Below are 15330 nucleotides of genomic sequence, written 5' to 3' on the forward strand. Positions count from 1 at the left end.
GACCAAATGATGATTAGATATAAGAATTTTTTTGTTCCAAAGTACCATAAATTATATTTTTACTTAAAAATCTAAGCTTCTCTTCAAACCTGGACTTGCTGTTGACAGGTATTCCAGCACTACAATTTGCACAATTAAATGAATTAACAATTACACCCCTGCCAGTAATTTTCAGGATACTACAAGCCAAGTGTGTGCAATTCAGAGCATGTTTACCATGCATCAATTATGACTCAGAGAAAAAGGAAATCGGAGATGGTTACACTATTCTGCGGGCTAGTTTCTCCAATTGATTTGTAAAGAAACAGGGAGGAGGATATGAAAAGCTTTTCAAGGAGGGGTTATCCAGTGTTTAGCTTTTATTTCTGAGAGAGTTGCTGGCCCAGTAAAAGTGATGGGGGTTGGTTACATGATTAGAGCACCCAAATTTCAAATTAAAAATTCAGACTCATATAATTGTTAGGGTGCAGGAGGAGGCCATTTGGCCCATTGTGTCAGCACTGGCTCTCCAAATGACTTAATGCCAGTTTTTTAATTCATTCATGGGACATGGGCGTCGCTGGCTGGCTGGCATTTATTGCCTATCCCTAGTTGCCCTTGTTCAGAGAGCAGTTGAGAGTTAACTGCCTTTTACCTGTACTCCTGAATATTGTTTCTGTTCAAATAATCATCTAATGCCCCCTTGAATGCCTCAATGGAACCTCTCACCACCACACTTCCAGGCAGCGCATTCCAGACCCAAACCGTGTAAAGTTTTTTCCTCATATCACATTTGCTTTTTATGCTAATCACTTTAAATCTGTGCCCTTTCATTCTTGATCCTTTTACAGGCAGGGACAATTTCTCCCAATCTACCCTGTTCAGCCCCCTCATGATTTTGAACAACTCCATCAAATCTCCTCTCAGCCTTCTTCCTCTAAGGAGAAAAGCCCCAATCTATCCTCAGAACTGACATTTCTCATCACTGGAACCATTCTTCTAAGCCAATCTCACTTTATAAAAAGATTTATGTATACAGATGCAGTGGGTAAGGAAACATTAAAAACATATTTTCTTAGGATCAATCATAAAAACATTTGCTTCATTTGTGATAGGAAGTCTTAGACATTGCTTTCCAATTGATTTCAGTATTAGAAACCATAGAAACCATAGAAATCCTACAGTGCAGAAGGAGGCCATTCGGCCCATCGAGTCTGCACCGACCACAATCCCACCCAGGCCCTACCCCCACATATTTACCCGCTAATCCCTCTAACCTATGCAATTTAGGATTCTAAGGGGCAATTTTTAACCTGGCCAATCAACCTAACCTGCACATCTTTGGACTGTGGGAGGAAACCGGAGCACCCGGAGGAAACCCACGCAGACACGAGGAGAATGTGCAAACTCCACACAGACAGTGACCCGAGCCGGGAATCGAACCCGGGACCCTGGAGCTGTGAGGCAGCAGTGCTAACCACTGCGCTACCGTGCCGTCCGTATTATATATGCGGCAGTACGGGCGGCACGGTAGCACAGTAGTTCGCACTACTGCTTCACAGCTCCAGGGACCCGAGTTCGATTCCCGGCTTGGGTCACTGTCTGTGTGGAGTTTGCACATTCTCCTCGTGTCTGCGTGGGTTTCCTCCGGGTGCTCCGGTTTCCTCCCACAGTCCAAAGATGTGCGGGTAAGGTTGATTGGCCATGCTAAAATTGCCCTAGTGTCCTGGGATGCGTAGATTAGAGGGATTAGCGGGTAAAATATGTAGGGATATGGGAGTGGGGCCTGGGTGGGATTGTGGTCGGTGCAGACTCGATGGGCCAAATGGCCTCTTTCTGTACTGTAGGGATTCTATGATTCTATGATTCTATGCAATCCCTCTCACTACTTCCCTCGGTATTACTCACACCCCTTGCAACAAGTTTTGACTCATGCCACATCAGATCCCTCGGTATACTTAAGTGTTAGAATGTTCATCACACATGCAAGTTTCTAGATTATATTTAAAAAGGAATGGGATCAGCCTTGAATTGACTTCAGTATATACTGCTCACAGCAAAAGACTATGTGGTCCTAAACTGGCAGACAAGATCAAACATAATACCATTGTGGCAGCATCGCAATACAGAGGTATGGTTACCTGGTCAAATGCTTCTGTCATTCCAAAGCAGCCTTTGACTCACTGAACGTTGCCACAGGTAATCTACTCGCAAGATATTTTCAAAAACCACTTCAGTAGGAACGTCAATAATTATTTGCATTTTTACAAAAGAAGCTGATGGATCATAATCTACTTTTAAATGATTGCTACATGCACTTATTTGCAGTTTAAATATCTCGGTAAAGTTAACTTGATCCTGGAACTTGGGCATTGCGGGCATTTCTTGCCCATCTCCGGTTTCCCTGAGAAGGTGGTATTAGGTACTACAACAGAGTGACTTGCTGGCAACTTCAGAGGGCAGCTAAGAGCCAACCAAGCTCGTCTGGGACTGGAGTTGCGTGTGGACCAGACTGGGTAAAGATGGCAAGCTTCCTTAGTGAACCAAGATAAAAGCAAAATACTGCGGTTGCTGGAATATGAAACAAAAACAGAAAATGCAGGTCTGACAGCATTTGTGGGGAGAGAATAGAGCCAACGTTTTGAGTCTAGATGGCCCTTCGTCAGAGCTAACCAGATGGGTCTTCACCACAATCTGACAGTAGCCTGGTCACATTTACCAGGGACAATTTTTAAAAAATTTTCAGCTATATTTTAAAGTGAAATCAAATTTTTGCACCGTCATGGTGGGATTTGAACTCAGGTCCCGGGATTATTAGTCCAGTCTTCTGCACGTCTAATTCAGTAACATAAGCACAATGCTAATGTACCCATATACGCAGCACAGTGGCAGAGTGGTTAACACTGTTGCCTCACAGCACCAGAGACCCAGGTTCAATTTCGACTTTGGGTAACTGTGTGAAGTTTGCACGTTCTCCTCGTGTCTGCGTGGGTTTCCTCTGGTGCTCCAGTTTCCTCCCACAGTCCAAAGATGTGTGGGTTAAGTTGAATGTCCGTGGTAAATTAAGTGTTAAGGTGGAATAGCAGGGTAAATATGTGGGGTTACGAGGATATATAAGGCCTGAGTGGGATTGTTGTTGGTGTAGGCCTGATGGGCCGAATGGCCTCTTTCTGCATTGTGGTGATTCTATGGTGGCACAATGGCACAGCGGTTAGCACTGCTGCATCATAGCGCCAGGAGATCTGGGTTCAGTCCCTGACTTGGGTCACTGTCTGTGTGGAGTCTGCACATTCTCCCCTAATCTGCATGGGTTTCCTCCGGGTGCTCCAGTTTCCTCCCACAGTCCGAATGATGTGCTGGTTAGGTGCATTGGCCATGCTAAATTTTCCCTCAGTGTACCTGAACAGGTGCTGGAGAGTGGCGACTATGGGATTTTCATAGTAACTTTATTGCAGTATTAATGTAAGCCTTACTTGTGACATTAATCAATAAAATAATTTTTAAAAAGATATACTGCAAATAAGTAACACAATGATTGTGAAATACTATCATTATTTTTCCATGAAGATGTCTCACTATAAGGTAGTCTGGACAATTAATCCTTGGGAGTTACAAGATGCGCCGATGTTTTTTTAAATAGTTGCTGACTGGGCAACAGGGCTTTAATTTATCAGAAGTTCAAGTTTCCTCAGCAGAGACATAATCTCCTTGCCTTGGCTCTGAGAATTCACATGAGAAAGTGCCACAACCTCCAGAACTAAAGTGCTGTAACCTGCTGGCATAAGTGTAAGACAAAGTTGGGTAAAACAGTTATTAAACAGAACATACCCAACATTGAACTGCTCTTCATTTAGCTCTCAAATGGAATTTACTACCTCAACCCCACCTCCCTCGAGCAATTAATTTGATTTAGTACATTATCTTGTGCAGCTGAAGGGACTTAATACAGCTGAATGTTTTTTTCACCAGTTACAGTTACGTTTCTTTGAGGTCAAAGAGGTCACTTTGTGCTTTAGCGTTATTTATAGCTTAACTGGTGATACACAGTGGCTTCCTGGTTGCATATACATAGACAGAGGAGAAAGAAGAGCTAATGTCTTATGTGTACTTACGTGGCATGATGCCTTGGTCTGCTAGCTGCTCGCGGGTTCTTCGTTGCTGGAGTCGGAGTTGTAGAACTGCAACAAAAGACAACATTTGCAGAGATCAGGAAGCAAGCCCTTCAGTAGCATCCATGAAGTGAGTGTTTGGTGGCCATAGGAAGGGTAATTAGACTCTGGTGAGAGGGAGGTCCATGGCAACTGCTTGAGGTCAGCCAAGCAGATACCAGGGCACTTTAGGCAATGGAAGACCATCTGCAACTACCATATCAATCACTGTTGAAAGGCTCCTCCCTTTGGGGTGTCAGATGCTTCCCAGAAATACAGTTCATCTTTTGAGTTTTTAATTCACATTTGTTGTACTTCTTGAAAAGCAGAGGTGTGTTCTGCCGGAATGGTTTGACCATAACCTCTTGCTAAGGTAACAAGCCTGCTGAAAATATATTTGGCACTGCAGTTGCTGCCTTTCTTTGAATTTTGTGGCTTTTACACAGGGAATGATAAAGCATAGCATTACGGAGTTAACAAGGTGGTAGCACCCTTGAGGTTTGAGTGAGATAAATAAACTGCAACAACAAAGCAAAGATCAAACAATGTTTAAACCTCGAGTTAAGTTATTGTTTGGAACTGCCAGAGTCTGTGTGGTGGATAGACCAGGAAGTTTATAAAAAGAAAGGCAACTCCCACTAGTTGTTGCTGAGCTAGGTGAGAGAGAGAGAAAATACCATTGGAGAGAGGCCTGCCTGATGGTGCAATGCTGTGGGATTGGACACATCATTTTATGGCACCTTATGATTCTCACAAAGAAATCAATTTTATTATCTGGCAGCCAGGTAAATTAGAATTTATTTTATAGTTTTGAGTGGAATATAGCAACAAACGCTTAATTTAACAACCACTATATACAAAATATGAATGAAAACTTTAGGATATCAAGTGGAGAATATATCTGGCTAAAACAAAAGTTGAAGTTGACTAAGATTCCTGTCCCTTTCTAATGCTGGACAGAATCTTACCACCTTATGTTCCGAGGTCGGGACCAAAAGTGGGTGCTGATGCTGTCTGACCACCCGCCTATTCAATCTTAATGGAGGGGAAAAATTAAGAGGCACCCCTGGAAGAGTTGTCGAGTTAAGGGTGATGGGGGGGGGGGACTTGCAGCCGGCTGCGCCTATGGGACGGCTTGCAGACTTAGCCTGCTCCCAACCCTACTGGGCGAGATGGACACTGCTCAAGCAGGCAGGATAAGCCGAGGGAGACTCACGATAGAGGCACCCTCTGAAGATGTAGGAAAATCTTTACTTATTTGTGGCCAGTGCTGTCTGATCTCAATGCGGAGGGTGCTTGGTGTGGAGGTAGGTGGGGGGTGGGGGAGCAGGGTCATGGGTCACCACAATTACTATCGACAGTGCTCTGTGATTGGCCAACAAAAGGTGCATTTGCAGTGCAGCAAACCAGCTACTAACACTGTCATCCCCAATGTTTTAGACAGTGAGCCAGTTGGCACAGCACTGTTTGTGCATACAAGTGATTAACCATCAAGAAAGAATATGTTATCTATGTTTGACCTGCCATTGATGGTGGATTGGCAAAAAGATGGCAGCAGAGGCTTTTACCTTTTCAAAAAAAAAATCAACACTTATACAACTATATATATGTAGAAGATGATTCAAAGCTGATACACAAAGTAAAAATACTGCAAGATGCTGGAAATCTGAATCAACAGAAAATGCTGGAAATCATCAGCAGGTCTGACAGCATCTGTGGAGATAAATGTGATGGTTTCTATTGGCCTGACTGCCCTTTAGAAAGTATAAACAGGGCACAATCTCTTGCAGTGCTTCAACCTTTAGATAAAAGCAAATTACTGCAGATGCTGGAATCTTCAAGCAAAGGATAAAATGCTGGAAAATCTCAGCAGGTCTGGCAGCCTCTGTAAGGAGAGAAAAGGGTCATCTGGACTCGAAACATCAGCTCTTTTCTCTCCTTACTGATGCTGCCAGATCTGCTGAGATTTTCCAGCATTTTCTCTTTTGGTTTCAACCTTTAGAGTTCAGAGAGGCATCCCACTGCCTGCACTTCTTAAAGGATATGTCATTGACTTTTATTGCCTGCAGGGTCATTTCAGACAGCTGCGGAGAGATGCTTTATATACAGCTGCACTTATTCAATAAGGACCTCTTCATGGTCTTGGCATTTCTGTGGTTCAGGGGTGAGACTACAGGTTTTATGCATGATACATGTATGCTGTCTTTCATTTATCTGCAAAAAAATTGCATGTCAGCAAATCCACAAAAGCCTTGTGAAAAGGAGTCCAGATCATGTGGGAGTGAACAATATTTCAATTAAGCTGATACTTTAAAAAGCTGTATTGAGGAAGTATTTTTTACAGTAAGCACTGAATTGTGTTCTGCCTGTTGTGTGGAATTATAGATCACTCAATGCTATTCAACAAGCAGAGAGTTCTCCTGATGTCCTAGCAACGATTCCCTCCTCAAATGATGCCACCAATCATCTCATGGTTCTCTGTCAGAGCTTGCCAGAGGTGCAAAAATGGTTGCTGCCATCTCAAGCTTTTCAACAGTGGCTGTGTGTCAAAGTAACTTTCTGACTGCGAAGTGGTTTGGAACTCCTGGGAGGTGTGATAAGGCAACACACAAATTCCCTCGCTAAGGGGATGGCCATGGCTTTGTAATAGTGTGATATACTCCCTCTAGTGGGTGCCCGGGAACCGACAAAACACTCAACTGGCAGAGGAGATTGAAGGGCTGATTAATTTAATCAATGTTAAATAATAAAACCTGAAAAATCAAAAGGACTGTTTCAGCATTATTCAAGAACGAAACTCCGGTCTCCACGACAACAGCTGCGCAAAATTGGAAGACAAACAAACAGTGCAACCACACAAATATATCGTGAAAAACAGGATGCACAATTATAAACACGTCTTTTAAACAGATCCATGGGCAGTGTGTGGTCCCAGCACAGGAGAACACAAAAAAAACCCGTGAACACTGAGAGGTGAAACACTGCCACATTCCCAAGATAGTTCAGAATCATGCTGTACAGCATCTGGACTCTGAAATTAAACTTCCTTGAGAACTTATTTACCATGAGGCTGCCCAACTCCTCAACTGGCCATTCAGAAATGTGAATTCCAACGTTATGTATGTGCATCTGATTCGAATAGTGTGTGCTCCCTTAATGCAGATGTCACCTTGCTGTTGTTAAGTAACCGGCGAGGTACAGGGTCTGCCATAGGTTTCAGGATTGGTGGTTTTATTTTTTACACAAAGGTAGAGGTTTTACATATACAAATCTAAAACAGTGAACTCAAAAGGGAGCAGGCCTATTTATTCCTGACTCACCAACGCCCAATAATAGAAGCCATAACTTGTTTGGTGGCAAACAACTGGAAACAGTGCAAGCGTTCAGTAGCAACCCGGCAAAAGCACAAGAAGTGCACGTCATAACAGTTCAAATTTTAAAATGAGAAGCAGCTGAGGTTTAAAGGGGAAAAAAAAGCAGAGTAAAAATGAGATATTCAAACCTCCTTTTAATCCCTGAGAGATGAAACAGGAGTGAATGTAGCAGCTGTCATCCTGGCTTCCATACACTTTGTAAGGCATGATTCCTGACAGATTGTTCTGCCTCTCTGTGGCATCAACCATGCTTACTTTCGCAAAGGGTCACAGCCCTACAAGCACCTGATTGCAGTCGAGTGTTGCTGGGAGACCCCAGATTCCACTAAGTGTCCCCATACTTCCGAATGTTAGTTTGAAAAGCCGAAATGAATGGGCAGGGAAGCTCGCTTCAGACTATGAGATCATTCCCAGCACACCCTCTGGTGCTGTCAACCTGCAGAGAAAAGCTCTCTGCAGTCATGTTGGAACCTGCATAAAATATTTCCTCACAGGTCCCGGCTGTTCGTTAGGCCACGGGGCTGAACTGATAAAACGCGAACCTTTGGGAAACTGCCTTAAAAATAGAAGCCTCTCAAAGTCAGGCTGAAGTGCTGAGGCCTCTAAACCGGTCACTGAAATTCAACCAGATGATTTATATACAACTGATCAAATTAAGCTGACAAAAATAGTACCAACAGTTGTCGGCTGTGAATACGCCTGCCCAGCAAGTTCTACCCTGGGTGAAAAAGTAAGCAACTTGAAAACTGCCGACAATTTACACTTTCATGTTGCTTTTACTGCTGAATTACTGATAGTACTGTAACAGGTGTTTGCCGCAAAGAATGTGAAAAATAAAACTTCTGAAGAGAGCTCTGCAAAGTAAATACAACAGAATATTTCTGCCCTTTTATTCTGGTCCTTTATAGGAATTGAATAGCAGGCAGGGCAAGTAACATAACAGCCAGTCGATGTGATAGCCTTTTGCTGACCATTCAGCTCTTTTACCGACTGATTGCTACCCCATTAAAATTTTTAAAAAGAACATTTTTTTTTGCCCTGCACAAATTTGCATTAATCCTGCCTTTGACTTTCTATAATCAAAACTGCTATTTGGAGTAATTGATACAAAGCATAAATAATCAATGCTCTGCTAGGGTCCTTTCAATGCAGTTGTCAATGAGCACTCTGTGAAGGTTATGTGGTTACTTCTGTGATGTAATCATTCTGGGATTTGTATGACTAATAATAGTTGTGGTCAGAACCTATTAAAACCAGTCCTGATCCTTCAGAATCATAGAATCCCTACAGTGCAAAAGGAGGCCATTTGGCCCATCGAGCCTGTACCAACGACAATCCCACCCTATCCCCATAGCCCCAAAGTATTTATCCTGCTAGTCCCCCTGACATTAAGGGGCAACTTAGCATAGCTAATCAACCCAACCCGCACATTTTGGGACTGTGGAGGAAACCGGAGCACCCTGAAGAAACCCACGTAGACTGGGGATGAATTAGAGAGTGACCCAAGGCCAGCACTGAACCCGGGATCCTGACGCTGTGAGCAGCAGTACTAACCACAGTGCCATTGTATCGCCCTAAAATGTCAAATGGCTAGATTATTAATACTTGTCTTATTTGGCCCATTTTGATATTTCTATTTGATCAGTTTCAAAGTTAATTTTCGTACTTTTTACATTTTCACAATTCCTTCTGAAGTGCAGAGCCTCAGGTCTCTTGTCAATGTCTTGATCAGGTGTATGCAAACAGCCTCAAGGACGGCTAATGTCCTCTCTTCCATCTCCCAATGTGAAAGCTTCTCTCACCTCTAGGCCTTGATCAGGATTCAGCAGGAATGGAGGTACAATCTTACATGGCTGTACAGGAGGTTGAGGGGGTGACCTGACGGAGGCGTTTAACATTAAAAAAGGTTTGGATGGAGTAGATGGGGAACTATTTCCTCCAGTTAGGGGGAATCAAGAATGAGGGGATACAATCTTGGATTTAGGATGGAGATTAGAATGCACTTTATTCCACATAAGAAGTTGTCGAAGTCTGGAATTCTTACTGTCAACAAAATGTGGATGGTGCAACAATTGAAGCTTTTGGGACATAGCTCAATAGATTTTTGTTAGGTATTGGTACGAAGGGTACAGAGCAAGGACAAGTAAACGCAGCTAAGCAACAGATCAGCCATGCTGTAACTGAATGACATAGCAGACTCGAGGCGCTGAATGTTTCCGTACATTAGAGATTATACCTTAATCGAGTTAGCCGAACACTCAGCACTGTGAGACTGCGTTTTCCAAATAAAACTGAAAGCTTGGGACATTCGATTACTGTGCTAACCACATACCTCAGAACCTCTTCTAAACAGGAGGCTCTTGTCATGTTACTAAGTCAGACTCTTTGGAAAATATTTTATTCTGCATCCAACTTGCTCAAGTAACTGACAGAGAGCACTTCATGCTGACAGCGAGTGCAACGTGAATTGGGGTTGGGGAGGGGGAAAAAAAGAGTGGAGAGAGGTCTGATCTCATTACTCACTTTAATAAACAGGAATTAAGCACCCTCCCCCCCCCACCACAAAACTCCCAAACTCTGCACCCGCTGTGACATGTGGGGGAAGCAATCATCAGTGCAACTCGAATGCAAATGCCAACCCGACCCCAGGCCCAACACAAGGCATCAGCAGTCCCGTCCCTCAGTGGTAAATGCACAGGACACCAACAAATTTAGCAAGGCTGTCATGGTGGACATTGGTGGACGATGTGAAGAGGTGAGATTTTAGCCCCATGGGGAAAACAGCCAGAGCAGTCACACTTTCCAAACGCTCCCTTACTTTCCAATGACAGATTTGTGTTCACAGTAAAGCATTAACGGCTTTAGTCAGTGGTCCCCTACTTACAGCAGAAAGTAGAAAGACAGGAAAAGGTGAAATGGCACCTTTGACAATGAAGGTGACAGTTAGATCACATGCATTCTATTTTCCTTATTAAAATGAGAATTTTCAGCACTTATTTTAAATGTGGGCAGGATTCTGCCATCCAATAGATGACTGAGACTTAGAAATGTTCGAGATGAGTACAGGCATGGTTGTTTCACTAAAAGCAAGCAGCTGCCAAGAAAACTTGCTCTTACAGTTCATCCGGATGATTAGCTTTCAAACCTTCCTGTGCATCACCCTTCTTTTTAATTTAACAGTTAAAGCTGTTGGTTAAGTTATTAGATTGAATATATAACTGTAGTTCCAATTCTGATATCCACAACTTCATTGACAATCTTTATGTGATACCACGGCGTGACATGATGCAGAGCATTGTAGGGTATTGTCGGTTTCCAATCTACTTTGCATTTATTATGAAGCTTTTTTCCCCCCTTTCTTGTTTTGTTCATACCTGCCTGGACTCTCTCAACCATACTGTACCTGGAAGACTGAGTCTGTCACAGGTGCCTGAGGAATCATATTCTTTGGTTTTGCTAATTATGAGGTTACTTCCACAGAAAGCCCTTAGGAGCAACATAGCCACTGGCAGATTTCTATTGCTAGTCAGTCGGTATGTTGCAAAGTAACCAATTCTTTTTTTTGGCACCTTCCTGCTGTATCAAGTAGCAGCCACGGCTCAGTTTGCAGCACTTGTACTCCGTTTTCTACTTAGGGGCACAAGTCCCACTCCAAAGAGGTGAGCACGATAGGCAGACACTCCAGTGTCGGGGCTGCATGGTGGCACAGTGGTTAGCACTGCTGTCACACAGCACCAGGGATCCGGGTTCAATTCTGGCCTCAGGCGACTGTCTGTGTGACGTTTGCACATTCTCCCCGTGTTTGTGTGGGTTTCCTTTGGGTGCTCAGATTTCCTCCCACAGTTCAAACATGTGTGGATTAGGTTGATTGGCCGTGCTAAATTGCCCCTTAGTGTCAGGGGGATTAGGAGGATAAATATGTGGGGTTAGGGGGATAGGACCTGTGCGGGATTGTCATCGTTGCATACTCGATGGGCCAATTGGCCTCCTTCTGCACTGTAGATTCTATGATTCAGTACAAACATAACAGTGCACCAGCAAATCAGGTCAGAGCAGGGGAAAATAACAAAAAGACAGAGTTAAAGGCTCTTTATTTTATGAATGCACACAGCACGCCTAACAAGATGGATGAATTGAAAGCACAAAATGAAATAACTAGGTATGATCTGATGTCCATTACACAAACAAAGATCGCAGAGTGATTATGGCTTGTACTTGAATATTCAAGGGTATCAAACATTTCGGAAGGAAGATAGGAAACGGAGGTGGGGTAGTTCTGTTAATAAAGAATGAGATCAGTACAATCACAGGAGATTATCTTAGTTTGGAGGATCAGTTTGTCCACAAGATTAGAGACCAATTCCAACATTCGAGATAATTACAGCCTCGCCAAGCAAAGCAATTTCTTTGTTCAGCTATTTGATTTAACTTGCAATTCCGTGATGTCACACCCAAAATTCACTAGAATCTGTCATTTAAAGTGCACTAAGCCAACATCTTCCATTCACTTTCCAATACTCTCTGTTTTAAGAATGTGAACAGTGGATGAGGGCAAGACTCAACATACCCATGATGTCTCCACAAATCTCAAGCTGAAATCTTTAACAATAAAAACATACCTCTTGGGCTACCGTATAGAAAAAAAACAGCCACTTGGGCAAGGTAGTGGATCATGAGAGAAAGAAAATACATTAGGAATGTTTCATCTGCTCTTTAAAGTTTATTTATTAGTGTCAGAAGTGGGCTTACATCAACATTGCAATGAAGTTACTGTGAAAATCCCCTAGTCGCCACATTCTAGCGCCTGTTCGGGTACACTGAGGGAGAAATTAGCATGGCCAATGCACCTAACCAGCATATCTTTCAGACTGTGGGAGGAAACCGGAGCACCCAGAGGAAACCCATGCAGACACGGGGAGAGCGTGTCGACTCCGCACAGACAGTGACCCAAGCCGGGAATCGAACCCGGGTCCCTGGTGCTGTGAGGCAGCAGTGCTAACCACCGTGCCACCTGGTGCCAATCTCAGGACCAGTTCTCCTTCCTCGTACCTTGCAAATGTAGAACCATAGCGAGTGGTTCGGGTCTGGAATCCTCTGCCTGGAGGTATGGTGGAGGCAGGTTCAATCGAGACATTCAAGAGGGCATCAGCTGATTACTCGAATAGAAACAATGAGAAGGGATACGGGGAAAGGCAGGGGAATGGCACTAAGCCAGAATGCTCATTTGGACAGCCGGTGCAAGCACAATGGGCCACAAATGGCTTCTGTGCCATAACGATTCTATGATTTAGTATAAAAGCCACCAACAGCCACTCCATGGTCAATATGCCACAGACGCAGTTTCAGTTCTACAAGAAAGGATCCATTGCAGTTTTATCTCTGAAGCCTGCATTATTTATCCGGGCCTTCCAAAAATCATCTCTTCCCCAATACTAAAAAAGAGTGATTTTTTAAAAAATCACCAAGCCTTTGTTCCTTGCTTTTTATGCATTGTATAAATATCCTTACACATGAGATTCAGAGTGACTGGGTTAACTGACTGTGCTTTCATCTGTGGGATCTGGGTTCAAATCCAAGAGCACTGATGGGCCAAAGCACCACTCTGTGTTGTAAAAAGACCAGCAAATAAGTTTGGGCAGTTTTAGCCAAGGTTTTGATGGGCACAGGCCCCATGCAAAATATTAACCTGTCTTTCTGTGACTGATTTTTATGATTTTAAGCCGATGGCACACTTAGATTTCAGGTGTTTAACCAATCGAGACAAATCTTAATTTCTCTCCAAATGACAGCACTGTTTACATTCTTTTTCTATTACTGACACAGAAATTGTTCAGGTGCCACGTGTGTTGGGGAATATTTATGGAGGAATATTTATGGATATTCTCTGCTGAAGTGCAGGGAGATGTGCAGGGGTGAATGAACTTGTCACTTGACACACCTGGCTGTACAGCAAAATTCAACATCAATAAACTTCTTTCACTTCTAAAAAAAAGTGTTCATATCATTTCACATCTTTCAGCTCGCTAAGCCACTGAGGTTCAAGCGAGCTTTGATTTGGCGCTGGGTTTGAGGATCCTTCCAGCACAATGACACTCCAGCTTTTAGTCCCCAGAGTGGTCGCCACTTTCCATTAGCAGCAAGTGCCAAGTATGAACGTAGACTTTTCCACAAAGCACCACTCACATCCAAAAACTTCACAAGCTTCAGTTATCTGGATAAATTGGAGGGGTTGGGACTGTTCTCCTTGGAGTGAAGAAGGTGAAGGAGGAAATTTGACAAGAGTTGTTCAAAATCATGATGGGGCTGGACAGAGTCGATAGAGAGAAACTTCTCCCACTCATTAAAGGATCAAAAATGAAAGGGCACAGATTTCAAGTGATTTGCAAAAGTAGTAAGTGTGGTGTGAGGAAAAAAACTCCTTCACGCAATGGAGTGATTTGTGTCTGGAATGCACTGCCTGGAAGTGTTGTGGAGGCAGGTTCAAACTGAGACATTCAGGAAGGTATTAGACGATTACTTGAATGAAAACTATGTGCAGGGGTATGGGGAAAAGGCAGGGGGATGGCACTATGTCATGGTGCTCTTTGGAGAGCCGGTGCAGACAGGTGCTGTCAATTCTGTGAATAGAGTGACTGAAAATGCCGAATGACCTGACAAAATTTAAACACTAAAAGGGAGTTAACAAAATAAGCATCAGCTCCAATTAAACTGTAACTCGGGTGAATTCAAGTTCTGTTTGCTTTGCGTGTTGCAGAGGTAATGGCCCGAGTATTCGTGGTCCATTCAAACTAATTTAAATTGGGAAGTTCAGGATCAGCTGCAAGTGAGTGCAGCAAAGCGTAGACCATAGACATATACCAACAGGTTGATGTCAGGTGTTGTAGATGTCAACATATTAGCATCTGTGTTGGCTTCACAGGATAATGATAATATGGAGTTACAGTCGAACTCTTTTGGGACAGCAATCACACTGTCAGGTTCTGACATTACATTGCACCAATGATAAACTCCAGACGGGAGATTAGACTTGAGACTAATGTTGCAATTAAGCAGAATGATGTTTACAGAGAAAACTGGACTAAAAAAAAAGAGACTGTGAAAACAGAATAAATGATCTGGTGAGTTTCAGGGGCAGTAAAACTGTTTAAGCTAAACTTACATTTTAAGTAACAAATTAAAAGTAAATTCTAATCCCGGCGTTATAGTTCAAAAATCGTATTCTTCCAACCCTGTTGTAAATACAAGAGTTTAGCATCGAACTTGACATGAGACCAAACACAATTTCATACTGGAAATGGTTTAAAGATTACTACCTCAGATTTTAAATGCATGGATTAATTGTCTCGGGCCAGGGTGATTGCAAATCAATTCTCATTATGCAATCAATGGATAGAGAACAAAGGGAATTCGGAGACGTGTGACCTTTATTCCAACTTTGCTGATCAAAATGTATCGCATATTTCATGAAATGATGCACTCTGCTCTTGTTCAAAGTATTTTAAGAGGTTACTGCCAGAGCACTGCTGGTACATGTACTGCAGGAACCAGAATAAAATAGCCACTGAGTTGAATTAATCAATAAAATAACCCAATTAGTCCACAGCTATAATGACAAGTCTTAATGCTATTTACTTAATAAGATCAATTGATCATAACTAATAAATTGTTTGAGGGAGACAAATATAGAATGAAAATCTTGTCCTGAGACAGAATAAAGGGAGCAGTGATTGATCCGTTTTGTGATAGACCTCTATTGTCCAGTGACTTAAGGGCAGGGGCACCAACTCCTGTTGTAAACATAGGATCAGACAGCTGAGAGCCCACCATTT

The 15330-nt window shown here is 42.9% G+C and overlaps 1 protein-coding gene across 4 annotated transcripts in view; it reads right to left on the reverse strand.

The window, feature by feature from the left end:
* The window catches only part of LOC144501559 (myocardin-like), a 362084-nt gene that overhangs the window by 100652 nt on the left and 246102 nt on the right, over window positions 1–15330 (reverse strand). For 2 of the 4 annotated variants that reach the window (XM_078225412.1, XM_078225411.1), the window contains exons 1-2: window positions 7630–7777; window positions 4092–4157 (exon numbers count right to left, since the gene is read on the reverse strand). In XM_078225412.1, coding sequence (XP_078081538.1) covers window positions 4092–4157; window positions 7630–7750 — 187 coding nt within the window. In that variant the 5' untranslated portion in view covers window positions 7751–7777. Of the gene's footprint in view, window positions 1–4091; window positions 4158–7629; window positions 7778–15330 lie in introns of those variants that run through there. The other 2 variants (XM_078225413.1, XM_078225414.1) reach the window with 1 other exon arrangement.

The sequence above is a fragment of the Mustelus asterias genome, chromosome 12, assembly GCF_964213995.1.
Source record: "Mustelus asterias chromosome 12, sMusAst1.hap1.1, whole genome shotgun sequence".
NCBI lineage: Eukaryota > Metazoa > Chordata > Chondrichthyes > Carcharhiniformes > Triakidae > Mustelus > Mustelus asterias.